This window comes from Meles meles, chromosome 2 (genome assembly GCF_922984935.1).
Source record: "Meles meles chromosome 2, mMelMel3.1 paternal haplotype, whole genome shotgun sequence".
Lineage (NCBI taxonomy): Eukaryota > Metazoa > Chordata > Mammalia > Carnivora > Mustelidae > Meles > Meles meles.
In genome coordinates, this window is record NC_060067.1 from 942045 (window position 1) to 970000 (window position 27956).

The window sequence follows — 27956 nt, forward strand, 5'->3', positions numbered from 1 at the left end:
CTACTCATATGTGAGAAACAAATATATTTATGTTATACATTAGCCTCTCAAGTCTTCTTTTTTTAAAAACATTTTATTTGTTTGACAGACAGAGGTCACAAGGAGGCAGAGAGGCAGGCAGAGGTGGAGAGAGAAGCAAGCTCCCCGCTGAGCAGAGAGCCCGATGCGGGGCTCAGTCCCAGGACCCCAGGATCATGACCCAAGCGGAAGGCAGAGGCTTTAACCCACTGAGCCACCCAGGCGCCCTCAACTTTTAATTCTTTATGTGATATTAGACATTCAATCATCTGAGCTCAGAGCTGTGATTATGGGAATCTACAGAACATCCTAGAACATCATCTGCCACAGAGATTGACAAGTCACTGAAGAAAGTTTCTCAGTATAAGTAAAGAAAAATCAAGACTGAAAAATGTGTAAGGATGTAATTTTTAAAAATCAAAACCAATATTTCCTTACTGATCAATTTAGATGTTTGCTTCTAGAGGCTAACAGCCTGGCAGTTAGTAGTAGACCACTGTGATATTCTGATTATATACTGTACTAAGATGATTATAAACCACATTGATTTTTTTTTGAAGTAATCAAAATGACATAGTGTTTGAAGTTATGAGTAGACCTCATCTATAGATGAGGTCACTCAGAAAGAGTTTGTGGTAAGAAGAGAACCAAGGACAAAATCTTGGAGAATAATACAATTTAAACGATGGTAGATGATGGTAGATGATGGTAGATGATAAAAAAAAATTTTTTTTAAGAGAGTGGGGGAAGGGCCGAGGGAGAGAGGAGAGCATCTCAAGCCTGCTCTACACTCACCTCGGAGCCTGACTAGAGGCTGGATCTCAGAGCCCTGAGATCACGACCTGAACTGAAATCAAGAATCAGATGCTTAACCAACTGAGCCAGCCAGGCCCCTCGGATCAGATCTTAATGGTAGAATTCAAGAAAGTTTATGTTTCGGGGGTATCTGGGTGACTCAGTTGTTTAAGCAGCTGCCTTTGGCTCAGGTCATGATCTCAGGATCTTGGGATGGAGCCCCCGGTTAGGCTCCCTGCTCAGTGGGGAGCCTGCTTCTCCCTCTGTCCATGCCCCACTGCAACTCATGTGTACTCTTTATCAAATAAATTTTTAAAAATTAGTGTATTTTTCTATTTTTGGAGAGTGGGAGTACGTTAGGAGAGAAGAGTACTTCCTCTCTTTTTGGTTTAAGTCGTCTCCCCTCCCAAATGGGATTCCAGCTCAAGACCTTGAGAGATCAACAGCTGTTTTCTCTACCAGCTGAGCCAGTCAGGTGCCCCAAGGACTATTTTTTTACCTCCATAAATTTCTGTTTTTCCAGATGGATAGTAAAACTGCCTCTATATATCATTTGTGTACTTCAACATTACTTTAAGGTAAAAATAAGAATATAGGACAAAACGAAATTGAAACTTCACAAGGCGTAGAGAGTGTAAGGATATGGTTCCTAGACCCTGAGAGATTGTTAAGCTGTGAGAGGACTCTGTGCGAGGCCTGCCAGGGTGCTTGCCGCACAAGAGCCCACAATGAACTGTAAGCTGAATGGTGTTTGGCAACTTCCTAAAAGGGCGGAGGCAACCTTGTCCCTTCTACGACCCACACGGATGCTGTCTTCCTGGAGTATCTTGCTGAAAAATGATGTATGGTCCAGAGTCTCACCAAACTTGATGGGCACTGTCTGCTTTTACTGATCTGTGGAGAGGATCATCCATTTCTTGCCGAAGAGACCTAAGATGTATGTTTTGGAGTGCTGGGCCAAAAGATGAAGTACTTAGGAATACAAACAGCATTTCCACCAGTGTTTCCAATACAAGGTTGTCAGTGGGCAGGAAGAAGAATGATATGGTATGCAGAAGCTTAGGTGCATAGAATTAATCGTATCTTTGGATAATGCAAATTGGTATCTAGGCCGAGGTAGAGCATATCTCTAAAGGACTAGAGGGACACAAATTTTCCCAGAAATATGCCAAACTGCTCAAGAGGGCTGCAAGTGAAATGTTGAAGAACAGGGGTGAAAGCCCAGATAATGCTAATTCATCTATGATGAAGGGCACCAGGTTAATATTGAATAACAAAACAGAAATCCAAAGCCTTCCAGGTATCGAAACGAGATGGTATATGAATGTAGATGACATCACTCTATCCTCTTCTTGGCTACTTCTTGCCAATCACTCTGCAATGGCTTAGCTGATTCTTGTGGTTTCAGGTTCGAGGTCTTTTATAGTCAAGGAGGCAAAGCTCAGAAGACAGAGATGGGAATGAGGGGGGCTGGCAAGCTTCCCAAAAAAGGGTCCACAGGGTGGCAGTGCTTAAGTATGAGCACCAAAGAGACCTGTTCTCAGGCTCTAGGTACAGATCATGCTGCTGGTGCCATCAAACACACCAGACGCCCCTCAAAACCCCAAACACCAATTTATTAATTTATTAATGTAAAATCTGGGGGACACGGGGAAGTTTCCTTTCTAGTGGCCTCAACAGTTGTAACTGCCATGAAAGAGAACACCTTCCTCATGTAACTATCCTTGGTAAGTAGGAGGCTGAATTATTTTATTTTTTTTTTTTTAAAGATTTTATTTATTTATTTGACAGAGAGATCACAAGTAGATAGAGAGTCAGGCAGAGAGAGAGAGAGGGAAGCAGGCTCTGCTCAGCAGAGAGCCCGATGCGGGACTCGATCCCAGGACCCCGAGATCATGACCTGAGCCGAAGGCAGCGGCTTAACCCACTGAGCCACCCAGGCGCCCAATTTTATTTTTTTTTTATTTGACAGACAGATCACAAGTAGGCAGAGAGGCAGGCAGAGAGAGAGAGGAGCAAGCAGGCTTCCTGCCGAGCGGAGAGCCCGATGTGGGGCTCGATCCCAGGACCCTGAGATCGTGACCCAAGCCGAAGGCAGAGGCTTAACCCACTGAGCCACCCAGGCGCCCTGAGGAGGCTGAATTTTTAATCAAAGGGTGATTGACCCAGAATGGGTCCAAGAAAAAGGTAAACATTAAACATCTTGACAGATGCAGGAAGTGGTAAAGTCTGATTAACTATTTGCAAAAAGAACTTCTCATGTGATAAAAAATAACTATATTCGGGCACCTGGGTGGCTCAGGGGGTTAAGCCTCTGCCTTCAGCTCAGGTCATGATCTCAGGGTCCTGGGATAGAGTCCCACATCGGGCTCTCTGCTCAGCAGGGAGCCTGTTCCTCCCCTCTCTCTCTCTGCCTGCCTGCCTACTTGTGATCTCTCTCTGTCAAATAAATAAATAAAATCTTAAAAAAAATAACTATATTCATGAAGTTAGGAATTTCTTTTTGGAATTTCAGACTGGAGGACACTAGATAATCACTGCCATGTTATTTTCATAGTATATCTGGTCAGTAGATTATTAGGCAGCCATTACAAGTTTAGCTCTGAAGATTAGGCAAAGTAGGAAATGTTATGGCATAATATCTGATGAAAGTAGGAAATGCAATTAGATATTATACTCCAATTTCACTGCTTAAAAACAAACAACATAAGGAGGAAAACTGACGTAAATTAAACATATTAAAATATGCACAGTGGTTGTATTAGGAAGGCAGTCTCTTTTTTTTTTTTTTGAAGATTTTATTTATTTATTTGTTGGAGGGAGAGCACAAGCTGGGGAGCGGCAGGCAGAGGCAGAGGGAGAATCACGCTCCCCACTGGGCAAGAAGCCTGCCTCAGGAATTGATCCCAGGACTTTGTCATCATGACCTGAGCCAAAGGCAGATGCTTAACCAACTGAACCACACAGGTGTCCCAAGAATGTAGTCTTAATGAATAATTGGTCCTTATTTTCATCGCTTTTCAAATTGAATGAGTTACCATCTGCATCTTCCCAGGACCATGTGGTCTCTGGTCCCTGGTTCTTTCTACACATCTGCTTCATTCTCTGTCTCCCCCTTCACACCCAAGCCCATGTTCTCATTTTCTCTGATCCACATGGTGCAAAAAGGCTGCTCCATCCTATAACCAAATTTCCCCCTAGATCCGACTGTCTGGCCAACCTCTTAGAGACCCAGTATTCCAATTTCCATCCCCAGGAGAGAAAGTCTAATTGATCAGTTTGGGTCATGTGTCCACCCTGGACTTGGCTATGGCAATGGAGGTGGGGTCATGTGATGTAAATCTGGCTGCAAAGGGGTCACCCTTGGTAGTGGGGGGAGTTCAGAGAAGGGGGTTGTGGCTTGGCAGACAACTTGAAAAGTATTTATTATTTGGGTTTCTCATAAGTCCTCAGGGTCAAAGTAGAAAAATGGAAGTTGGTTGAACAGATAGATTTCCAGCTAACAGGAGTTGGTTGGAAGAAGATAGACTGCAACTGGTTAAATGACCACACCCACAAATGATAAATCAGTGACATCCTGCCAGAAGTTTCTGGAGGGAGTGGCTTTCAGATCTTATAAGTAGATCTCCAGTAGCATCCAGTGAGTCTTTGTGGGGGCTCTGTCCTAATCAACACTTATTATTAAAGTCTTGGATTCTCCGGGCCTAGTGTATTTGTGCTCCCACTTTCCCTAATAACCTAAGTCTTCTCTATCTCCATTTCTGTCCACACTGTCAGCTGAGGACAGACATCTTTTTTTTTTTTAAAGATTTTATTTATTTATTTGTCAGAGAGAGAGAGAGTGCACAGGCAGACAGAGTGGCAGAGGGAGAAGCAGGCTCCCTGCGGAGCAAGGAGCCCGATGTGGGACTCGATCCCAGGACACTGGGATCATGACCTGAGCGGAAGGCAGCCACTTAACCAACTGAGCCACCCAGGCGTGAGGACAGACATCTTAACTGACTGAGGGAAAAAAGAAAGATTTAGAACTAATTATCTGTTTATCACCAAACCTATCTATTGACCTATAACTGACTCATATAATCTTCTTTCCCTCCTTTTTTTTTTTTTAAGATTCTATTTATTTATTTATTAGAGAGAGAGAACATGGCAGGGGGAGTTGGAGAGGAAGCAGACTCCCGGCTGAGCAGGGAGCCTGATGCGGGGCTCGATCTCAAACCCCAGAATCATAATCCAAGCTAAAGGCAGATGCTTAACTGACTGAGCCACCCAGGCACCCCCCCTTCTTTCCCTCTTATACAACAGATGAACTCTCTCTACTCAGTATTGTGCATTGGATCCCATTTCCTCAAGAACTTGCCTTCTGATGATACAAGGATAGGGAAAGACATTCCATGCTCATGGACTGGGAGAACAAATATTGTCAAAGTGTCTATATTACCCAAACCATTTTACAGATTTAATACAATCTCTATGAAAGTACCAAAGGACTTTTCATAGAGCTGGAACAAATAATTCTAAAATCTGTATGGAACCACAAACGACCTCAAATAGTCAAAGCAATCTTGAAAAAGAAAAGCAAAGCTGGAGATACCACAATTTCTCACTTCAAGTTATATTACAAAGTTGTAGTAATCAAAACCATGTGGTGCTGGCACAAAAATAGACATATATAGATCAATGGAACAGAATGGAAAACTTTAGAAATAAACCTACAATTATATGGTCAATTAATCTTTGACAAAGCGGGAAAGAACCACGAATGGGAAAAAGACAGTCTCTTCAAGAAATAGTGTTGGAGGGGCGCCTGGGTGGCTCAGCGGGTTAAAGCCTCTGCCTTCAGCTCAGGTCATGATCTCAGGGTCCTGGGATCGAGCCCCGCATCGGGCTCTCTGCTTGGCGGGGAGCCTGCTTCCTCCTCTCTCTCTCTCTCTCTGCCTGCCTCTCTGCCTGCTTGTGGTCTCTATCTGTCAAATAAATGAATCTTTAAAAAAAAAAAAAAAGAAAGAAATAGTGTTGCAAAAACTGGTCAGCTATGTTCAAACAAATGAAACTGGACCACTTCTTTACACCATACACAAAAATAAATTAAAAATGAATTAAAGACCTAAATGTGAGACCTGAGACCGTAAAAATCCTAGAAGAGAGCATAGGCAGCAATGTTCCTGACATTGGCCATAGCCACATTTTTCTAGATTATGTCTCCTGAGGTGAGCAAAATAAAAGCAAAAATAACCTATTGGAACTCCAGCAAATAAAAAACTTTTTCATAATGAAGAAAACAATCAAAAAAGCTGTAACACAATCTACTGAATGGGAGAAGGTATTTGCAAGTGACATATCCGATGAAGGGTTAGTATCCAAAATATATAAAGAACTGACACAACTCAATACCAAAAAACCCAAATAATCCAATTAAAAAATGGGCCAAAAAAATAAACAGACATTTCTCCAAAGAAGACACCCACATGGCCAACAGACACATGAAAAGATGCTCAACATCACTCATCATCAGAGAAATGCAAGCCAAAACCACAGTAACTTTCCACCTCACCCCTGTCAGGAGTAAAACCAAAAACATAAGAAACAAGTGTTGGTGAGGAGGTGGAGAAAAAGGAATCCCTGTGCACTGTTGGTCGGGATGTAAACTGGTGCAGCCCCTGTGGGAATGGAGTTTGTATGGAGTTTCCTCAAAAATTAAAAATAGAACAATCGTATGATCCAATAATTGCACTCCTGGGTATTTACCCCCAAAATAAAGCATGAATTCAAAGGGATAAATGCACCCCTATGTTTATAGCAGCTTTATTCACAATAGCCCAGTCACGGAAGTGGCCTGAGTGTTCATCGACAGATGAGTGGATAAAGAAGATGTGGCGTATATATATCAATAATATTATTTAGCCATAAAAAAGAATGAAATATTGCCATTCGCAACAACATGGATGGAGCTAGAGAGTATAAGGCTAAGTAAAATAAATCATTCAAAGAAGACAGATACCATATGATTTTGCTCATATATGCGATTTAAGAAACAAAACAAACAAGCAAAGAAAAAAAAAGAGAAAGACAAACCAAGAAACAGACTCTTAACTATAGAGAACAAAGTGATGGTTACCAGAGGGGAGATGGGGGAGACTGGTAATGCGGATGAAGGGGAGCACTTGTCCCGATGAGCACTAGGTAAAGTATGGAAATGTGGAATCACTATACTGCCTACCCAACACTAACACAACACTGTATGTTACCTGTACTGGAATTAAAAGAAAAAAAAAAGAACTTGTCTTCTGCAATTATTTCCCCAATTCCACCCTACTTCCCCGGTTTTATCTTTCTACTGGATCATTACCATATATAACCATGATATATTATATATATAGTACTAAATATATATAATATATATTTATACTTTATATTTATATATAAATAAATATAGATAGATAGATATAGGACTATACATATATATTTAGTCCTAAAGAAAGAAAACAGCCCCACACATAGAGGTAGGTATATGTCACGGAGTCTACCAGTTGGCCATAAACTATCAGCAGACCAAAAACTCTTGTCTTAGTCCTCTTGAGCAAATACTGTATCTACTTTGAGAAATGTTGTAGTAACTTTACAAAGAGCTTTCCAAATTTGTTAGACTATGGTCAGCACAAAAGAATGTTATGCCATGTACTTGTCCATTGGGCTCTTCCAAGATCTGAGTATTGAAGACAATCAGTATTCCTCTGCAAAGCAATGGTTTCAGGAAAGGTCATTCATTACAAGTTCTTTAGGCAAGAGGAGAGACTAATCACCAGATAGTAGACGGACCAGATTCCTATTGCTGCTTAACAAATAGCCACACATTTAGAGACTAAAAACAACACAAATTTGTTATCTTGCAGTTCTGGAGGTCTCAGTTGGCTAAATTAAGGTGTCAGCAGGGCTCTTCTCCTTCCGGAAAGAAGGGAGAATTTCTTTCTGTGCCTTTTCCAGTCTCTAGAGGTCACCCGCATTCCTGGGCGTGTGCTTCTTCCACCCCCATCCCCATGCCGCCCCTTCCTTCATCCCCAAAGCCGGTAAGGTATCAGCTTCAAATCTTTCTGACTTGGACCCTCCCGTCTTGGTCTTATAACGACCCTTGTGAATACATCGCGCCCTCCCGGATAGTCTGGGATAATCTTTCCAACTCAAGAACCTTAAACGCATCTGCACAATCCCTTTGCTGGGTAAGGTAACGCATTCACAGGTTCCTGGGATTCAGATGTGGACATCTTTGGGGGTGATTATCCTGCCTATCACAGTAGAGGAACATTTTTTTTTTTACTGGCAGGAAGGCTCCACAAAAAATTTGGGTTCAAGGTCTTCAGCTTCAATGAAGTTTGTCCAAATATCCCCACCTAATTTTCAGTTCCACTCTTCCCTGACCAACACCTTAACTGGAACCTAAGAGAACATGCAAATTAATTCAATTTGCCTTGTAATTCATCTACTTTCATGATCAGATTTTGTTTGTTTCAGAAATGTTGATCCTGTAGCTGTATCAAGTAAGGATCATTTCCACCCCCCCCCACCCCTCCGCGCCGGGCAGATAAGAACATTTTTGGTTCCTTATCCAGACTTGGAAGTGGGAATTCCAAGCCTTGAGCTTATCATTTTCTTTCTCTAAGGTCTCCAGTGTAATTTGATACAGCCAAACCTTCCACAGTCCTGGTGCCCTTCATTCTCACTATGTTAGCCTACCGCAGCAATTTCTTGGTCATCTGAGCTGATGATAAGTTAGTCATTTGCCACTGTCCGGTAAAATGCCAATGTTATTATCACCGGCAACGGGGCCCTTTAAATCGAATGGGATCAGAGTGTCAATTCCGATACCAAAAGTTCTGCACTTCTTGGAAAGCATTTCTTTCCTTTTTTTTTTTTTTTTTAAAGATTTTATTTATTTGACAGAGAGAGATCACAAGTAGGCAGAGAGGCAGGCAGAGAGAGGAGGAAGAAGGGTCCCCGCTGAGCAGAGAGCCCAATGCGGGATTCGATCTCAGGACCCTGGGATCACGACCTGAGCGGAAAGCAGCGGCTTAACCCACTGAGCCACCCAGGCGCCCTTGGAAGCCATTTTGATTACTAATCACTGCACGTAGTGAAGAAAGCAGAGCTCCTGCAAGTATTCCGACACGAAGGGATTTAATGTAGGAACGGAGGGTCAGTGACTGTAGCAGACGCTGGAGGTGTGCAGGGCGGGGAGCTGCAGGCAAAGGGTTAGAGAATGTCACTGACGTCCTGAAGCATCGGAGTAGACGAAGCAGCCAGAATTCACGGAGAAATACAAGATGCCAGAACTTGGAGAGGACTTGGGGAAGCGGCCATTTATGGCCCCCTGGACCGCCAGGCAGGAGTTCGCACAGAAGTCTGAGAAGTCATTGTGTTCTGCTGCCCTAAGTGCAAAGCCAGGGCTTGTCATGAGGTCTGAGAAGCTGGAAACTGCCAGCGTCCTCGGAGAAGAGGAGTCTGTGAAAGCTGCCACAACCTCCTGAGAGCGAAAGCTTTTCTCTGCCTTTCCTGTCTACCCTGAGTACCTCTCTTTGGCCAGCTCTACCATGGAGCCCCAGGTGGCAGGGGATTCTGGAAAACGTTCCCAGCTTCCCTTTTGCAACGCAGACAGTACAAGTGAGTGGTAGTGATGCAAACCTGCCAACCAACAATTCGGCATAGGTAGAATACGTGGATCTTGAGAAATAAACCGGCAAGTCAAACCGACTTAAATGATCAAGGGAATTTACTGAGTCACGTCACAGTGTAGGGGTAGGACAGTGATCCGTGGAAACTGAGCTGGTAGTGGAGAGCGTGTGACGGGAAGCTGGTACCCAGTCCCCCCTGTTCCCCCAATCCCCTCGTGTCGTGGCTCTTTGACACCTATCTTTGCAGGCATCTTTTTGTTGCAAAATGGAGGCTAGGGGTTCCCTCGGCTACATATTTGAACAAGCAGTGGGCAGGAGAGTATCTCTTCACTCAAATGTCAAAAGAAATTCTTCAAAATTATTGGATGACTTAGACCCTATGCCCTTTCCAAACCAGTGATGTGACCAAGGGTGATGGGGATGGTGGGTTCATTCTGGTTGGTGGACTGGAGAAGGGAAACTGGTTTAGGGAGCTCCAACCCCAAATGTCTACTACGGTAGGACCTGAGCCAGTTGAATGGAATAAACCCCCCCTCCTATGGCCAGAGGGACTTTTGATTCTGTGTCACTGCTTTCAAAATGTGACTTTTGAGGAACGTACTGAGTCTGATCACCTGGAACTCCCAGCCTGGTGTAAAGAAGCAATTATTCTCATGCAGCTTGTACGGGATGAGGAGTATCAAAGAACCCAGAACCTCTGCAACAAAGGAAAAGGCTCCAGATAGCCCCCAAACTAGAGATATATTCTTAAACTTTTTTTTTTGAGGTTTTCAACAGTTCTTAGTTGAACCTTAACCTGAAAACTCGAATTTTTCTGATTATGTTTTTTCAGTATTTTCTGTAACTTGTACAATCTAACTAGGACAATTACAAAATTAGCAGCCAAATCAACCTTAAAAGTGTGTTATGAGGCAAAACCTGTTACTATTTGGCTTCAGCCTTGGTATTTGGGAAAAATGAGAGGTCTGGAGTATCCAAGATGCCAGAGCTCGGTTCAAGTCAAAATATTTATTTATATTACTTATTATAAAACTGTATTTATCGGGACACTTGGTGGTCTCAGTCAGAAGAGCGTGACTCTTCATCTCTGGCTTGTGAGTTTGGGCCCCATGTTGGGTGCAGAGATTACGAAAACAATACACTTAAAAAAATATTGTACTTATTGCAATGCCTGAGGCAGGATTATGCAAGGGCTCTGGACAATACATAACTGCAGCAACTAACCAAAATTTCATCTCAGGGTTGCAGAAAAGGGGAGAAAAGGAAGAAAAAAAAAATGCTGAATTTAATGAAAATGCTGGTCTTGGGGCACCTGGGTGGCTCAGTGGGTTAAGCATCTGCCTTTGGCTCAGGTCATGATTCCAGGGTCCTGGGATTGAGTCCTGCATCATGCTCCCTGCTCACTGGAGAGCCTGCTTCTTCCTCTGCCTGCCGCTTTCCCTGTGCTCTCTGACAAATAAACATAAAATCTTAAAAAATAAAAGCATAATGCTAACTGCAGCTTACAAGGCCCTGGGTGACCTTGTTGCTGGATACCTCACAGGTATCATCTATTACACTTTCTCCCCTTCCCTCTATTCAGCTACGCTGGCCTCCATCATTCATTGTAAGTGTCAAGGACACTCCTGTCTTTGCCTTGTAAATTCTTCCCTGAGCTATGTGGCTTTCTCTCTCATCTCCTTGAGGGTTCTTCTCAAAAACTTACCTCCTTGAAGAGTTTTCTCAAACTACTCTACATAAGATAGCAATACTCTAGCTCTAGCACCTTACTCATTATTTTTCTTCCAATCACGATCTATTACGTATTTGTCTATTTTTTTTTTCTCTTACTAGAATGTCAGCTCCTTGAGATCAAAGACTTTGCTATTTTGGTCGGTTATATTCCCAGCACCAGAAATGTACCTGTGTTGGGGCACCTGGGTGGCTCAGTGGGTTAAGTGTCTGCTTTTGGCTTGGGTCATGATCTCAGGGTCCTGGGATGGAGCCCCGTATCAGGCTCTCAGCTCATCAGGGAGCCTGCTCCCCCCCCCCCGCCCACTTCTGATCTGTCAAATAAATAAAATCTTCAAAAAGAGAAAAAGAAATGTACCCGTGTCATGTGTTGCATGGTTGAATGTAAATATATCTAACTGGGAATAACAGCACTATTTATGTTCTAAGAAGCACTTAGACGAATCAAGACATTTTGGAAGTAGTTGTTGGTAATTGATTGGGTACAAAGGGCTTGGGAGGGGGTGATACGAAGGACTCCCTGATTCTTGCCAGGAGCACGTGGGTGAGTGGAGATGTCATTTACTGAGAAGAGGAAGACTAGAGAAGTTGATATGCAGGAAGGCAGAGTTCAGTTTTGGACATCTAGAGGTTGAGATACTTGTGGGATATCCAAGTGCAGACATTACGTAGGCAGTCGGATATACAGGCCTGGAGTGAGATGACTGAATTTCCTTATCGCCGAAATCCTTGAGAAAGGTTTCCTTGGAGTCTGAACGCACCCTATTGACACCGCTGTGGTTAAGCATGACCCAAGCTCCCATGACAGATTTGCCAAAGTGAAATCTGAAAGTTCCTAGTGGTGGGGGCTCTATTTTCTCTAAGTGAAGGGAGAGCTTTCTGACAACAGGACTGGTGATGGAGAATGTTCAGTGTGTGCAACTGGTTACTTCCCCTAGGATCACAAACTAATTCAACAAAATGCTTGAATTTCAGTGAGGGTGTTCTGCAAGTGGGTAGGTGGCTGTTCCACCTGGTTGTAGAAGAGGCACAAGTATGGGTACCTTGGGTAGGAAATGGGTTCCTCCTGTTTCCTCTGGCAGTTTAGTCTCGGTCAGTGAATGGAATTCCTAAACATGCGAGCACAGGACATGCTTGCCCTGTCTGTACAGTGTACTTGGGAGATCAAAACTGTGACTTTTATTTCTGTGCATCTTGTTCTGGGTGAAAGTGATTCCAGTTTAAACTTCAAATGAACTCGTTTGCCCTTTTACAAGGACTCTTTTCCCTGCAGTTCTTGCTTCACAAAGGCAGAATTCAAGGAGGATCCAGTGTTTCAGTGCTGTCTCAAACGTGACGGGAACCTGAAGCAATGGGTCTCTGATATCATGGACACTGAGAGGAAATACCGCTGTCTTACAACAGTTTGAGCAAGTCTTCAGCGACTTAAACACTACCTTTAAAAAAAAAAAAAAAAAAGATTTCATTTATTTGAGAGGAAGAGAGAGAAAGTGAGAGAGAGAGCACAAGAAGAGGGTGAGGGGCAGAGGGAGAAGCCGCCTCCCCGCTGAGCAGGGAGCATGACATGGGACTTGATCCCAGGACTCCCGGGATCATGACCTGAGCCAAAGGCAGAAGCCCAACCCACTGAGCCACCCAAGTGCCCTAAACACTATATTCTCATGAATGTGCGGTAATTTTTTTCCTTTTAAAGGAATTTCATGCATCAGCAAGTGGTTTTCACACCTGAGATGAGATGGGATGGTGGGGAGAAGCCTTTTAAGTCCCTGGAAGCACACCTAGTTTGCCTAAGAGGCCCTGAACCTAGCTAGATGAAAATAAAGGAGTATTTTGCCTTTCAACAATTCGACTAGAAATTCCTGTGTGTCTGTTACATGTGTGTATGTGTGAGACACAGAGCACACACAGAAGACATTATCTTTGCTCTCAAGGAATTCATGGTCTAGTACACCTGCACTTTTAGAACAACAGAAGTAAGGGGGTACCTGGGTGGCTCAGTCAGTTAAGTGTCTGACTTTGGCTCAGGTCATGATCTCGGGGTCCTGCGATGCAGCCACGTGTTGGGCTCCCTGCTCAGCAGGGAGTCTGCTTCTCCCTCTTTGCCTCCTCCTGGTTGTGCTCCCTCTCTCTCTCAAATACATACATAAAAATCTTAAAAAAGACGAAATAACAGAAGCAAGCATAAAAGGCTATGAGACTGGCTGATTAAATCCGCCCGGAGAGTCCGGGAGGGCTTCACAGAAGTAGCAACATGTGACTGGGTTTTAGAAGGACCAACAGTGTACTAGTAGGCGAGGAGCGCGAAGGGTTTCAGCTGAAGTTACTTGAGTGCTGGCAGCAATGCTGGGCGAACGCAGGAGATCGGGACCACCGGGAAGGAGGATGCAAGTGATGCGGCACGGCACACGCTCCCGTAGCATGTAGTAAAGGTGCTCGCTTCAAAATCTTTCCTGGGTTTTTTGAATTTCCAATATAAACTCCAAGAAGCTCAGAAGCTACTGGGCTGCACGTGAATTAAAACGAACGTTTGCGGAACGCCTGTTACTAAAAGCAGGACAAGTCTAAAGCTGTCCTTTAAAACTTCATTTATGTGACAGAGAGACGGCACGCGGGAGCCCAAGTGGGCAGAGAGCGAGCAGCAGGCTCCCACGGAGCAGAAGGTTTGATGCCGACCGAGCCACCCAGGCGCCCCTAAAGCGGTCTTGAAAGCAAACAATGCTCAGTCTCTGAGAGGAGCGCGAGGGAGCGCCGAGCGAGGGGCAGAAGCAGAGCAGGAGGTCCAGGCAGGCCGCCGGCTGTGACCCGACGGGAGCGCCCCGCCGCCCAAGGACGCTCCCCCGAAGACAGGAGACACTCAGGAGGCCTCCGGGGCCTCTCCCTTGAACGCCGGCTGGAGCCCACTTCCTCCGGCGCCCGCCGCGACAGACAGCGACGTCACAGCACCCGATCCACACACGGTCTTCGCCCGGGGCGGCGCGTTCGACGGAGGCCGCAGGACCCGGAGTTCCTGACTCGGTCGCTCTCCGACGCCGCTGGCGCCTGCTAAGAAGTTGGGCATTTTCAAGCACCGCGAGATTTCCGGCCGCTTCGCCACTCGTGCTTGTCCCGGGCGCCGGCACGTCGGAAGCCGGCGGGTCAGGGCCGCGGACCACCGCACCCGCATCTTCACTGCCTCCCAGGGGCACCGCAGGAGGCCGCCCGTCCCCAGCCCCGACTCGGGGGCTTCCCCGCGCGGAGCCCCGGCCGCTGCTTTCCCACGCGCGCCGCGACGCAGGCTCGGGAGCCCCGGAAAGGGACTCGCAGCGCCCACAAGCCCGCCGGCCGCGGGGACCAGGCCACGAACGGAGACGAGCCTCCGCGCGACCCCGCACCGCTGTGCGCAAAGCACCGCGGGAGGCGGCGGGAATCTCCCACGAGTCGGGCCAAGCGACCCCGACCCTCCCACTCGGCCCGTTACCTGCTGCTTCCGACGAAAACCTCAGGACAAAAGCGGAACGCGCGCCGGGACAGCCCTCAGCGGCGGCCGCCTCGGCCCGCCGGCGACACCTGAGCGTCACCCGCTCGCCGCGACCCCCGCGCGCGCCCCGCTCGGCGGGCCCGGCGTCTGCGGGCGCCGCGCGGGAGAGAGCCAGGGTCACCGGGCCACCCCCCGGGGCGCCCCCCCTTCCCCGCCCCCGCCGGCGGCGCCCCGGGCACCGGCGCCTTCTGGGAGCGGCTCCCACCGCCGGCGGGCGGGCGGCCTCCGGGAGCTGCGGAAGGGCGGGGGGGGCGAAGCAAGGGCCCCTCTAGCTGCGCCTCCCAAACGGCGTTCCTTGTTCTCGATGGTCCCCGCGCGGCCGTCCCCTCGAACGCAATTTCCGGTTCCTTTTAAAGGCCCCGGGCTGCGCGCCGCGGCGCGTGCGGGAAGGGATAAGAGGGAGGGAGAGGGCGGGACCCGGGAGGAAGAGGAAAAAAGCTGGCGGCAGAGGGGGCGGGGAGGCGCAAAGGGCGCGCTCTCGCGTCACGTGACCGGGACGCGCCGTTCTTCCGTCGGCCATTTTAGGTGGTCCGCGGCGGCGCCATTAAAGCGAGGAGGAGGCGAGAGCGGCCGCCGTTGCTGCTTATTCTTTCCCAGTGCAGCGGCGGAGAGCGGGCGAGCGCGCCGCGCGAGTGCGGGAGGCGAGGGGGGCAGGCCGGGGAGAGGCACGGGAGCCCTCGCAGCCGCGCGCGCCTTCTCGGTCCTGTTGTGTGCTTCGCGCGGTGGAGCGGGCGCGCGGCGGCGGCGGGGATTACTTTGCTGCTAGTTTCGGTTCGCGGCGGCGGCGGGGGTCGTCTCGGCGGCGGCGGAGGCAGTAGACGATGTCGGAGGAGCAGTTCGGCGGGGACGGGGCGGCGGCGGCGGCAACGGCGGCGGTAGGCGGCTCGGCGGGCGAGCAGGAGGGAGCCATGGTGGCGGCGGCGCAGGGGGCAGCGGCGGCGGCGGGAAGCGGCGCCGGGACCGGGGGCGGCACCGCGGCCGGAGGCACCGAAGCGGGCAGCGCCGAGTCGGAGGGGGCGAAGATCGACGCCAGCAAGAACGAGGAGGACGAAGGGTGAGTAAGGGGCGGCCCGGGAGAGTCAGGCCCGACGAGTGCCCCCTCCCCCTCCCCCGCCATTAGGCCTCGTTCCCGCTCTTGCCGCCGTCCGGGCGCGCACGCTTCTCCGTGCTCGGCGGTGCCCGCTCCACGCCGGCTCCCGGGCGTCCGTTCCCCCCCGGCTGGCGCCCCCTCCCCCCGCACACGCGCTTCCACCTTTACGGTCTCCGCGCTGCCGCCCGGCCCGCCCTGCGCCCGCCCTCGGCGCGGGTCTCCTCCCCCCGGTTTTCCCGCCCGTCCGGGGCCTTGTTTCTCGCTCCGCGGCCTCCGCCGCCCGCGTCCCGCCGCCGTCCCGGCGTAGGGGGAGACGCGGAGGGTCTCTGCGGGGACGGCGGGGCTCTCGCGAGGCGCGCGCTCGGGCGTCCCGCACTGTGGTCTGTCCGTGAGCGGCAGCTTCGGGGCCCCGCCGGCCGCCGCTGTCCCCGCCGCTGCCCCCGCCGCTGCCCCGGCTTCAGGCCGCCCGCGCCCGTGTTCCCGGCCCGCTCGGCGTGTCGCGGCGTCGAACAATGGCTGGCGGCGCGCTTGGGCCTGCCTCCGCCGCTGGAGCTCCCGGGCCTCCCGCGGCCTTCCCGGGTTCCCGCCCGCGGCGCTGACGGCGCTGCTCCCCGGCCCGCGGGTCCCCCGGCCAGTGCTTGCCCGCCCGGTGCCCAGGGCCCCGATTTTGGTCTCTCTTGATTTCTCCTTCCCGCGCTCTCAGCACGGTGCAGGCGGCCCGCCCGCCGCCGCGTCAACGAGCAAGTCCTTCGTTGCGCTAAGGCATGGTTTTGTGTTTTTTTGCAGGTGTTAAAGCGCTGGCTTGTTCTGCAGTTGGAACAAGTTGTGTGTGCGCCGCATTCGGTCTGTTCGAATGCGGCCTGGGAGCGGGAGCGCAGTCCAGGAGTTACAGGAGGGACTAAATCGGGCTCGGGGTTGGGTTTCCCCTCCCGCGGCCGCGCGTCCTGCTTGGCGCCTCGGTGCCCTTTGTCGGGGCGCGTGTGCGCGTTTTTATTTCACTCCAACGAGGAGAAAGTGTGGAAAAAAGCAATAAAATGTCACCTTGATCCAGTATTAGAAAACACGACTTCCTTTTTTGGGAAAGAGCACGAGCTTTGGAGGGTGGGAAAGAGAGGTCAGAAGGTCGAGTTTCATCTCAGCCCGGGCCGACCTGTCAGGCTGATGGTGCTGCTTGGGGGAGAGGGAGGTGGGCCGGGAACCTGAATTGACTTGATTTTGAATTAACGTACAGTTAAGAAAGGAGTAAGTTAAATACCTGGAAACTTAATAAGCTTTTACCATTTTGGTTTTTATTTTCTGAATTCTGTTCTTTGGACAGAGGTACCAAAATGATTAATTGCATAACTTGCTGGTTGGGGCAGGCCTTAGCCCTGATTTTTCAAATCACAAAGCTGCTACGCTTATAGTTACCTACTGTTGAACTGAAGTCTAAATGAATTAAAGTTTTTTAGCCCTAACAATGTCAAAAACTAAAACTAGAATTTTGATTGGTTGCTGTACCGGTTGTTAATTCCCTAGCCATTCAAACTCCTCCCCACGACACTCTGAAGCAGCGACGGCACAGCGGGAAGAATGGTAAAACTTTTAAATTTTATTTCTGTATTGTAAAGGTTTCAGTAGTCATAACGTGCAGAGGCTGTGTATTGATTAGTTGCCCATTGATCCCCCAGGAAGTTCTAGACATAGTACAGTAGGATATCTTGTGCCTGGGATATAAAACGTTTTTAGGCATCGTGTGTGATCTTTGGGCAAAATTAATGCCATTTCTTGGTTTTTGGTCTGTGGTAATGCATGTAATTGTGGTTTGGTTAATTGAAACAATATAATTAGTGATACCATAATTTCAAATTTGATTTCTTTTTGTCAAGACAAATGCTTTTGTTGCAATTCAGAGTCTAATGTTAAATATGAAGGTTGTTTGATATAAAATTTTGTGTGTTTAAAATGTCTTGCATGCCATACCGAAATACTCTGCATATGTGTAAAGTAAAAGTTTTTAAAGTAGTGCTGTGTATATGTATATGTGTGCAAAAATGTACATCTCCAGCCGGGTTTGTAAGTAGAACTTTAATAACAGTTGGATACGTACCATTCAGAGGTGGGCTGATGTGGCTTTTCACTACAGCTCTTAGCAGATTTTTTATTTTCAGTGCAATTTGTTTAGAATGTTAGTTACACTTGGTTGGTTCACATGTCTCTGAAATTGCATGACTTCTCCATGGAAGGATGGTAGATGATTGTTCTTTTATCCTTCCCCTTCCCCTAAATGTCAGTCTTACTGCTTTTAGGATTAATTTTATTTTGAACTTTCCAGGAGTTTTCCACCACCACTGGAGTTTAGAGGGCCAATAATTTGTAGAAAGCTGACTTGGCTATACAAATTACATTCTATTTTAAGAGCCCAGTGGGGATAACATTTAAATTTTACAAGAGCTGTGCTTAATACTGTATTCTCATCCATTGAAATCTGTCCGGTTTTATATTGCAGATAAAGCAGACTGGAAATAGGCAAAAGGGGAAAGTAAAAAGACGACTGGGGTCAGAGTTTGACATATGGAATAAAACCTTTTTGATGACAGTTCATCCATTTAGCACTGTGATAGTTCATTTCCACTGCCAGCTGATCGTGGCAAACTAAGATTGAATAGTCACTATACCTGACTTTTTTACTCCGTTACATGTTTCAAATCTTATGTAAGGAGTCATTTTCAGTGATTAGAAAGGGCATAAACTTAGGTTTGAGATCACTGTTATGATTCTTGTAATTTATTTTTGCCCTGCTACCCAATCATGTAAGTTTACAAGTGTTTTGAATGACCTGTTAGGAAAAGTGGATAATTAAATACTTATCGTTAGTGAACATTTTAGATTCTGACCCATTTTTATTTCCTGAAAATAGGATTTAACTGAGATTCATTTTAAGTTAAGCAAGTTTACATTTAAGAAATGTTTTTTAAGGTGTAATATTTGACTTTATAAAATTACTGCTTATTCACCCAGCCTCGTCCTGTTAGAGATACTCTGGTTTTTCTTTTTGGTATGTGCACTTGTCACTCTGTCTGTTCCTTTCTCTGACTCCCAGTTCGAGATACGGTGCAGCAGTTTCATAATAGTCTCAGGGATGAGAATAAGACTGGCTTTGCTAGATAGAAAATCATCCAAATTTAATTTTTTAAACATTTTTGTGTGCATTCTTTTTTACAGTTTTAACTTGAGAATAAAGTTATTACAGTGTGATCCTTAAAATTTTAAAAATGAGTTTGTTGTGTACCCAGAAGTTGTGTTTTTTTTTTTTTTTTCCGATTGAGTGTAAGAACAAACAGCTATTCTTAGGAGGGTACTTCTGTTAACATCTCTGTGGATGTTTCCACATTTCAGACCTTTGGAATAATTTGTTCATTTCCATAATAAAATGCTTTCCTGAGTTCATCTCGTTTTAATTTTCCCAACTTTAATATTCCTGGTTTTTACTTGCAAGCAGTTGCCTGGAATTACCCATTTTTGTGTGGGTTCATGTTCTGTAGAGGACTGTAGTTCTCTTAATGTAGGTAATTTAAAGTTCGTGTGGGGCAAAATACACATGCCATGTAGCACAGCTACCTGAAGGAGAGTTTTTTTACGAATCAAGATGAGTGGAAAATTCTTAATACTGGTAGCTTTCAGATAGTTTTATAAGGTAGGTACATTGATTTGCCTGCATTTGATTGGGCAGGAAGCAAAATACTTCCGTTCAGTTATCAGCCAAAGTACAGTACTTGTCTAGTAACAAGGCAGTAGATCTAGACCTATAGCCATCAGCGTATAAGCTCGTGTGATTTCTTCCTATTTGGAATTTTGCGAATTAATACTGCTGTTGGTTGACTGCCCCTTAATTTCTAAGAACGGGGATATACATGTTTTTGTTTTAAATATTTGAGATTATAATGTATATCCTAGTGCTTTTGGGGCATTCTGAATGTTGCTTTATACAACAGTTACTTTTAGAGCAGTCTCAATCATACCTAATTTACTGGCCTTTAATTCAGTCAAGTTGGGTTTCTGTAAAGTTGAGACCCTGAGTAGATGGTCTGAATTTTAGCGTTCTTGGGAACCTTTAACAAGTTTCTAGTGTTAAAATTGCAGAAATTGATGCTCTCAAGTCTCAAGATGATTAACCTCTAAGGGAGGAGAGTAGTAGTAAATTCTTTTCATTTCAAATTATGGAAGGTACTAAATCACCTGACCTTTAGGGTTTGGAATTGGAGAAAATCATGGTGGTTTTTTTCAGTGCGCTCTTTTGAGATAAATCTATTTGGCCTTAAGCCTGGATTTTTTTCTCCGAGTCATGTGACTTCTATAAACTAAGTATATTTAATGTGTATTTTTAATATTGCCTGGCTATTCTGTCCTCTGTAAGGCTGCTCTAATTTAAGAACATTTTGAATTCTACTGTTGGGATATGCGATGTGTGGCCAATATGGAGGATGGTTAGTTTTAGTCTTGAAGCAATACATGCTATACTTGAAAGCATTTTAAAAGGAATGGAATAAAAACCTCTTTCCTATTCCACTTAAAGCTGTGCACCTCAAGTGTGTGTACAGATTGACAAATGGAGTGAAACATAACTTCTGTTAGCCCAAGATTTATTTGACTTTAGTTCTGCTTCAACGTTTTAGTAGCTAGGGCACTGAACGGGATGCTGGAAGCGTGGGATCTGTTTGTTACTTCACTTCCAACAGTGTGGTCTCAGGTAATACAGCACGATTGTTACTTGGTTTGCTGATCTGTGTGTTGGAAACAATGCTCACCACGGGAAGATTGACTGCATAGCCTGCTTTCATATAGCTTGTGTGTGTTTATCCGGTGCCTTGATAGTTGATACTGCCAGTGATTTACTCCTGTGGAGTAAAGGTAAGCATGTTTTAGTTTCTGGAGTATTAAATTGTACATTGGAGCTAGACACTTAGATTATTTGGGGGTGGGGAGGGTCATTGCTGGTAGTGTTTGGCCAGTAATCAGGGTGATAGTTGTTAAGTAATGGGTCTTGTCCTTTGAACTCTTGCTTAGCTAGACTTGAAACTCGCACACAGTTCAGACTGCTAGGAAGTTTTCCCATTCTCCCTTCACTTGTAAGAAAGATAGATTAAAAACTATCGGCAAATATACTCAGAAAGCAACCAATAGAGGCAATGTCATGGAATCAATCTTTCCATAATTTTTCCTTTTTACTGCTAAAAACATTTTAAGGGATTGCAAGAATCTAAAATTTCATCAAGGAAAGTAAAAATCATTTTCTGGGTTTAGTGTTCATATCCAAATTGATTTCCATTAGAAAACTACAGAATTATGAGTGTGTAGTAATCTCAGTTAACCAGAACCTTAACCTCTAGGTTAAGGAAACCGCATTCCTTAACCTCCAGGTAGATGGGAGTTTATCTTCTAAAGCTGATTGCCAGTTTCTTTTGGAAGTGAAAATACAGGAAATCATTCCTTCCTTGGAATGAAAGGAGAAGGGGAATTTGGGGTTGAACATTCAAAGTTGACTTAAAACCTGTCATCTTGTTGGCTGTTATGTTTTCAACCTAATTATCGTTTTTAGTCATTCAGGTTCATTCTAAAGTGTGAAGTAATAATGAGATTTTAATAAGCTAGGCTAAAGGAGTTAGTCTTTATTGACTTGTTGAAAGTTCGTCCGTTTCCAGAGGTATTTTTTATACTGATTCTAAAATGATTACCCTACCACGTGGTACTGTCAGTTGTAAAAAGCAAGCCCTGTTCCCCACTATAGGTAGTTACTTTATACTTTCTGGCAGCTCTTTCTGCCCACAGGTCCTGTCCCATGTTTTAATAAAACCACATTTTTGCACCCCCAAAAATCCTAATAAATAAGTAAATCAATACTTTTAAGGAAAAATACTGATTTTATTTGTGTTGGTGGGATTTTCCTTGTATTTTGTCATTTTAGGATTTTGAAGGAATAATTTTAATGATAAGATACCGAAAATTTAAAACAAATTAGTGGTATGCTTGAATGTTTCTGAAACGTGACAGTGATTGGCTAGCCATGTTATGTACTTGAAATATATATCATATTGGCATTCTTTTTTTTTAAACTGTCAGAACTTGTTATGAAACCACATATGGAAGGTCATGAGTTGTCAGGAAGTGTTTGAAAGTTACAGAGTATTATTTTGGCCATATTTCGCAATTGGGAGGGAGTGTAAATGGTGTTTATCATGTTACCTTGAATAAGGTATTTCACAGTAGAGCTTTAGAAGTATCTTTAAATAAAATGCTATTGACTTTTGGAGTGTTAAATCTAGTGATCGCAGTAACACAGAGTAAGTTTTTTTGGCGTGTGAAAAACCAGGAGTGTTAAATCAACATTCTCATCAGTCAGCACTGCTCCGTATGTATTACCTTTTTTTTTTTTCTCCCCCAAAGATTTTATTTATTTGACAGTGAAAGTGAACACAAGTAGGGGGAGCAGCAGGCAGAGGCAGAGGGAGAAGCGGGCTCCTGGCCTAGCAGGGACCCCGATGTGGGGCCTAATCCCCGGACCTTGGTACCATGACCTGGGCCAAAGGCAGACGGTTAACAACTGAGCCATCCGAGTGCCCCTCTGTATTACCTTTTATATTTTGAACTTCCTTACTAAATACTGGCATTTATGTGGAGTACAGACAAGTCACTGAAATGGTTTTTTTTTTTTTTTAAGATTTTATTTATTATTTATTTGACATTTAACAGACAGAGATCACAAGTAGGCAGAGAGGCAGGCAGAGAGAGAGGAAGGGAAGCGCACTCCCTGCTGAGCAGAGAGCCCGATGTGGGGCTCGATGTGGGGCTCGATCCCAGGACCCTGGGATCATGACCTGAGCCGAAGGCAGAGGCTTTAACCCACTGAGCCACCCAGGCGCCCTGAAATGGTTTTTTAACTACATTTTATTGAAGACTTCTTTAGGCAACCTAATTTCTAGTTGTATTTTTATGTGGGATACTTAATACATTTTGGGTTAAGACTATAGTATTAAAAATAATCTTAGGATCTGTTTTATCGGACTTCATTCTGGCTTTTTCCTTTTAATGTTGATGACTTCATATAGCCCATGCAAATTTTAAAAAGTTTAGGTGCTAGGTAAATGTAAACATTGCTCAGTCCTTTCTAACGAATTTTTTATTGAGCACTTGGGATATTTCAGACGATGTTCTGTACCTTTAGGTGTATTTGCTCCTTTATTTTTTTATTAATATTTTTTTAAAGTAAGGTCTATGCCCATTGTGGGGCTTGAACTCAACCCTGATTTCGGGAGTCTCATGCTCTGGACTGAGCCCCCAGGCACCCCTGTGTTTGCTCATTTAATCCTTACTGAAGATTCATGAAATAGGCTCTTTGTCTTCTCACTTACAAAGTGGAAGCAGCCTTGGGTTTTTGTTTTCCTGAGGGTGATACAGTTAGTACTAAGAGGAGGTAGGATTTACACTCAGGTGGTTTGGCTTTACTGCCTCTGAATTTACTTGAGAATGTCCCACTAAACAGTCTAAATTCCTAAATAACATTGTATAGTATTTGGAAAGTCATTTGCACTGAGTTGCATAATTTTATGCATATCGATTAATACTGTAATATGGGGTGGTGTTACTACCTGTAAAAGCAAGGAGCTTTCCATGGTTGAGTAAGTGTTCTAAATTGAATACTCTTGCCTCTGGAGTGCTAAAAAGCTTTGTAGGATTAAGAAGTTAAACTCAGTAAAATAGTGTAGATGCAGTCCTGTGTTTTCATTAGGGTTGATACAGTTACAACTAAGGATGAAAGTTTAAACTGGTATTGCAGGACTAGGAGCCCATTTTTGTTGCCACTTGAACAAGTCTTGTGACCTAGTTTTCACTTGGCTGCCTAGGAAGGATTTCTGAAGTTCTGTCTACCTCATTTAAGTATTTGCACATCTCTGCAGGAGTGACAGCAACTTGAAATTCACCTGTGGTATTGAGGGCAGCAGGGATGATCTGGATGGACAGTAGTAGGTACCCAGCTTTGAGCAAAGTAGAGTGATCTAAAAGAAAATGAACCATATCTTATGCTATCTCGTAACTTGAGAGAAAGCATGTCAGAATGCTCGTGTTCTGAGAGGCTGAGATAACCCTATTTATCCAAAATTAAGACAATAGGCCTTTTCTTACTGTACGGTTATACGTTGGTGTGTCTACTGAATAAAGATTTGATGGATTTAACGTGTTCCGTTTAACAAGGATGGAATGATGTGGAACAGTCCGTGTTCATTGTCGTATTTACCTCTCTGCTATCGGGGGTGCGGCAGCCTTTCCCGTCAGCGGCTGAAGCTGTAGCTTGGGCTGCCGAAACGGCAATGCATGTGTCTCAGAGCCAGTTAGGCGCTTGCTCAGAGGCCGTTTTACCCTTCTTACTTGACACAGAATTTGCCCAAGTTCAAGTGCTGGCTTCCCACCCTACAGAACGGAAGGGGTGGGGTGGGTTTAACAGCAACTGGTGATTAACCTGGCGAAAATGCAAAGTAAAACTTGTTAAAATAACTAAGAAATGAGATGCACTTAGTGTATTAATAGTTCTCGTTTCAGAAGAGCCTTTGGGCATGCTTCAGTAGCTTAATACTAATTCGTGGTGACTGACCCATACAGTGTTTAAATCCTGGTTACTGTACTTACGAAGGCAGAGGTGTGTGATGTCCTTAGAAAAAAACATTCCAAATAATGGAAGATTAAAAAACGACTGGGAGAGATTGGAAGACAGGCAGTGTTTTTTAAACATGGTGGAATGTTTGGCTCATTCTCTAAAGGTGCTGGATAGCTGAAGTTTTACTATGTGTTTTGCTCTAGTTTTTTGAGAAATAGTAATCATTCTGTGGAACATGTATAAATTATAGTTGACCCAGAGTTTTTAATATTCTCACCAGAGGGGATTGATTTTTAGGAAAAGCCGCATCTTCAGTGACCTTTTAGCTTTAAGGTGGTAGACACGTGTAACCACTTTTGTACTAACGACTGTATTAAAGGTGGGAAGTTTCTTAGAGTTCTTTATTGGACCAGTTGATGCTTATCCAGGGTTAAGAAAACTGACTTCCTAAGCTGTGAAAAACATCTGGGGCTTGTGAATAATAAATAGGACATGCCTCAGTCATGGGTTATAATTTATTTCTTTGTAATTATTTTGTTTTTTCAATAATTTTAAATCAAGGACACTTAACCCAGTATAAATTTTGCCTTGGTTAAATAAAATTGAAATGAATTCTGTCTTAATATCTGAGGAACTGATCAGGCAGAATATTCTTATCTTTCTACCAGCTTTTTTTTTTTTTTTTTTAAAACAAGGCTTTTGTTACTATAATGTCTTCAGACTGAAATAATTTCAAACTCTTACACTAGTGATAGAAAAATTTTGTAATCCCAGAAGGTGGTAATTCAGTAGTTAAATTTAAACTTAATTGAAATTGTTTCTGTTCTACAATTGCCATGGATACCTGAGCAAGGGATTATTGCTTTATAGTTTGTTCCTTCTCATCTTTAAAAATACAGCAGTGTCCTTACCGTGGAAGGGTAGATGTTGCTAATCAACTTTCGTCTATGAAGGAAGTGCTCTGGATCTTTAGGTTATAAAAGTAAACTAAAGTGTTTTTAAGGTGTATATTTAAGTGACAAGGATTGGATTTCAGAAGGTGCACTATTTGAATGAAAGAATATGTAATTGAGAATAAGTTTTTTCCATGGAATTGGCAATAAACATTAAAAACTACCTATACAACTTTATGGGTCTTCTTATGTTCATTTTTTTTTCTTATGTTCATTTGATAAAATAAAAGGTATTAATAAGGGTTACTTCAGACTTGGAGGTTTTATTAGAGGAAAGTTAAGCATATAAATAACCCAGCTTTAACATTGCAATACATGTACTAATTGAAAACTTAACCTGAAATGGGAAGCACAGTATATACTGAAAGTAAGACGACTTTTGGTTTGTAAATTAATTTTGTTGTTAGAACTAAAAGCAAGTCTGTGGCAAAATAGTAAGATCAGTAACACCTCAGTTAATCTGGCATCTTTAGGGGAGAAGCAGAACAAGATCTCATTCTCGGGACACAATTGGCCTCTTGTTGGAAGAACTGGATGAGTGGCAGTACCCTAAAAGCCCACAAGATGGAGGTGTTTCCCGCTTTACTTTCTGTCTGGAGCTGAAAGTTCAGCGCCATATCCCTGTTCCTACCCCGCTTACAAAGATGAGAAATCATTAAGCAAGTGTGATTTGATTCCTGTAAAATTGTTAGCCTTTACATAACAAATTCTGACAGTTTACCCTTAAAATAAAAATCTCCAGTCCTGTCTCTCTTTAAAGGGTAGGAGGTGTGTGTAAGCTCTTGGGGCAGGCTAGGGGTTGGCTCTGCGGGCAGATGTAGGAGCAATCGGAGAGCTGCCAGGTCTGAGCAGGACACCCTTTTGCTGTGAGAAAAATAATACTTCACCTGAGCGGTGTTGGTTTTTTGGGTTTTTTTGGGGAGTATATATATTTAGTCTTAAAGTGTTCTGGTGGTTTCCACTTAACCACCTGTCACTTTTAGTATCTTCAAGGCTTAAATATTTTATTGCTGGTTAACTGAGGTTCTACTGTGAATAAATCATGTAAGTCAATTAATGGGTTGTGCTTCAGTGGGTAATTTTTGTTCACTAAATTGTTTACATTGTCTTAGCACATAAAAAACTTCGCTTACAACTTAATTGTGAGACTTAGAATTTTCCATTTTATGTGCTAAGAGCTTTGTTAACGAGAGAACCATTAAATAGAAAGCTTCAGCATAGACATACCGGTTGCTGTGATCAGTGGGGACTGCATAGCCCTTTCACAAGTTTAATGAAGATTGGGAACGGAAATTTGAAGCTAAAATTCTGTGTTTCGCTGTTCACCAATATTTAACTTGTAATTTAAGACTTAAACGTGTAGTATTTTTACTTTAGGCTTACAAACATCTTTTTGGCAAGTCAAAAGGACTTTGCTGCTTCCTCACTTCCATAGTTAGACGCAGACGCAGCAGTAATAAGCAAAACTGGACAAAACTGGAATGGGGAGTTCTTGGTGCGCGGTGACATAGGGAGAGTGAATGATTCGTCTGCCCAGTAAACTGGTGCAGTTTGGAAAAGGTATTGTTATTGATCCTTAAGGCAAAGTCTGTCTATTCGTTTTTAGCATTTTAATATGACTTTTTGTCTTTACAGGAAAATGTTTATAGGAGGCCTTAGCTGGGACACTACAAAGAAAGATCTGAAGGACTACTTCTCCAAATTTGGTGAAGTTGTAGACTGCACTCTGAAGTTAGATCCTATCACAGGGCGATCAAGGGGTTTTGGCTTTGTGCTATTTAAAGAGTCGGAGAGTGTAGATAAGGTAGTGTGTTATGTGTTCTGATTAGTTAATAATACAAGATGTGGGTCGTTTGAAAACACTAATATGCCTGTCCATAATTTCCCCTTTTGCAGTATGTGAAGGAAGAGCTATATGTAGTTCTTAATCGGTGCATTTTATGAAGAGTATCTTTAACTGTTCACTGAATACCTTCTGTAGATGCCAGGCTGTACTTGAAAAAAAAAAAAACTTTAAAAATACTGAGACTTACAAACACCTATTTAAAAGGACAGTCTGTGACAAGTTCACATAAGTATAGATTTTGGAATTTCTTGGCAGTTGAAGGTGAGAAGGTTTTCCAGTAATTAATTAGATTTGTCTCTCCCCTTCTCCCCATCCTTATTAACCCTTAGGTTTGAACACTGTTCCTATTAGCTGATATCACATCACCACAGTTTGACAGTTCAGTTATGAGCAAGTCAGCATATACCTGGCATTAGCTATATTTACAATTATTAAGTAAGTTAACAATCTGAACTTCAATTAAGATACATACTTAAAATGAAAAACTTCAATTTCCTTAGGTCATGGATCAGAAAGAACATAAATTGAATGGGAAGGTGATTGATCCTAAAAGGGCCAAAGCCATGAAAACAAAAGAGCCTGTTAAAAAAATTTTTGTTGGTGGCCTTTCTCCAGATACACCTGAAGAGAAAATAAGGGAGTACTTTGGTGGTTTTGGTGAGGTATGTGATAATGTTTTGACCCGGTTTTTGTCAAAATTAGTGTGAATAT

General features: G+C 44.3%; 1 protein-coding gene across 6 annotated transcripts in view; it reads left to right on the forward strand.

Annotated features, from left to right (window-relative positions):
• Positions 1–15272: 15272 nt before the first annotated feature.
• The window catches only part of HNRNPD (heterogeneous nuclear ribonucleoprotein D), a 17268-nt gene continuing 4584 nt past the window's right edge, over positions 15273–27956 (forward strand). For 2 of the 6 annotated variants that reach the window (XR_006817374.1, XM_045997070.1), the window contains exons 1-4: positions 15275–15781; positions 17336–17392; positions 27035–27203; positions 27746–27907. Coding sequence is in view for 4 of the 6 variants with exons in the window: in XM_045997070.1 (XP_045853026.1) it covers positions 15549–15781; positions 17336–17392; positions 27035–27203; positions 27746–27907 (621 nt within the window). In the remaining 2 variants the exon portion in view is untranslated. Of the gene's footprint in view, positions 15782–17335; positions 17393–27034; positions 27204–27745; positions 27908–27956 lie in introns of all 6 variants that reach the window. The other 4 variants (XR_006817373.1, XM_045997072.1, XM_045997071.1 and 1 more) reach the window with 4 other exon arrangements.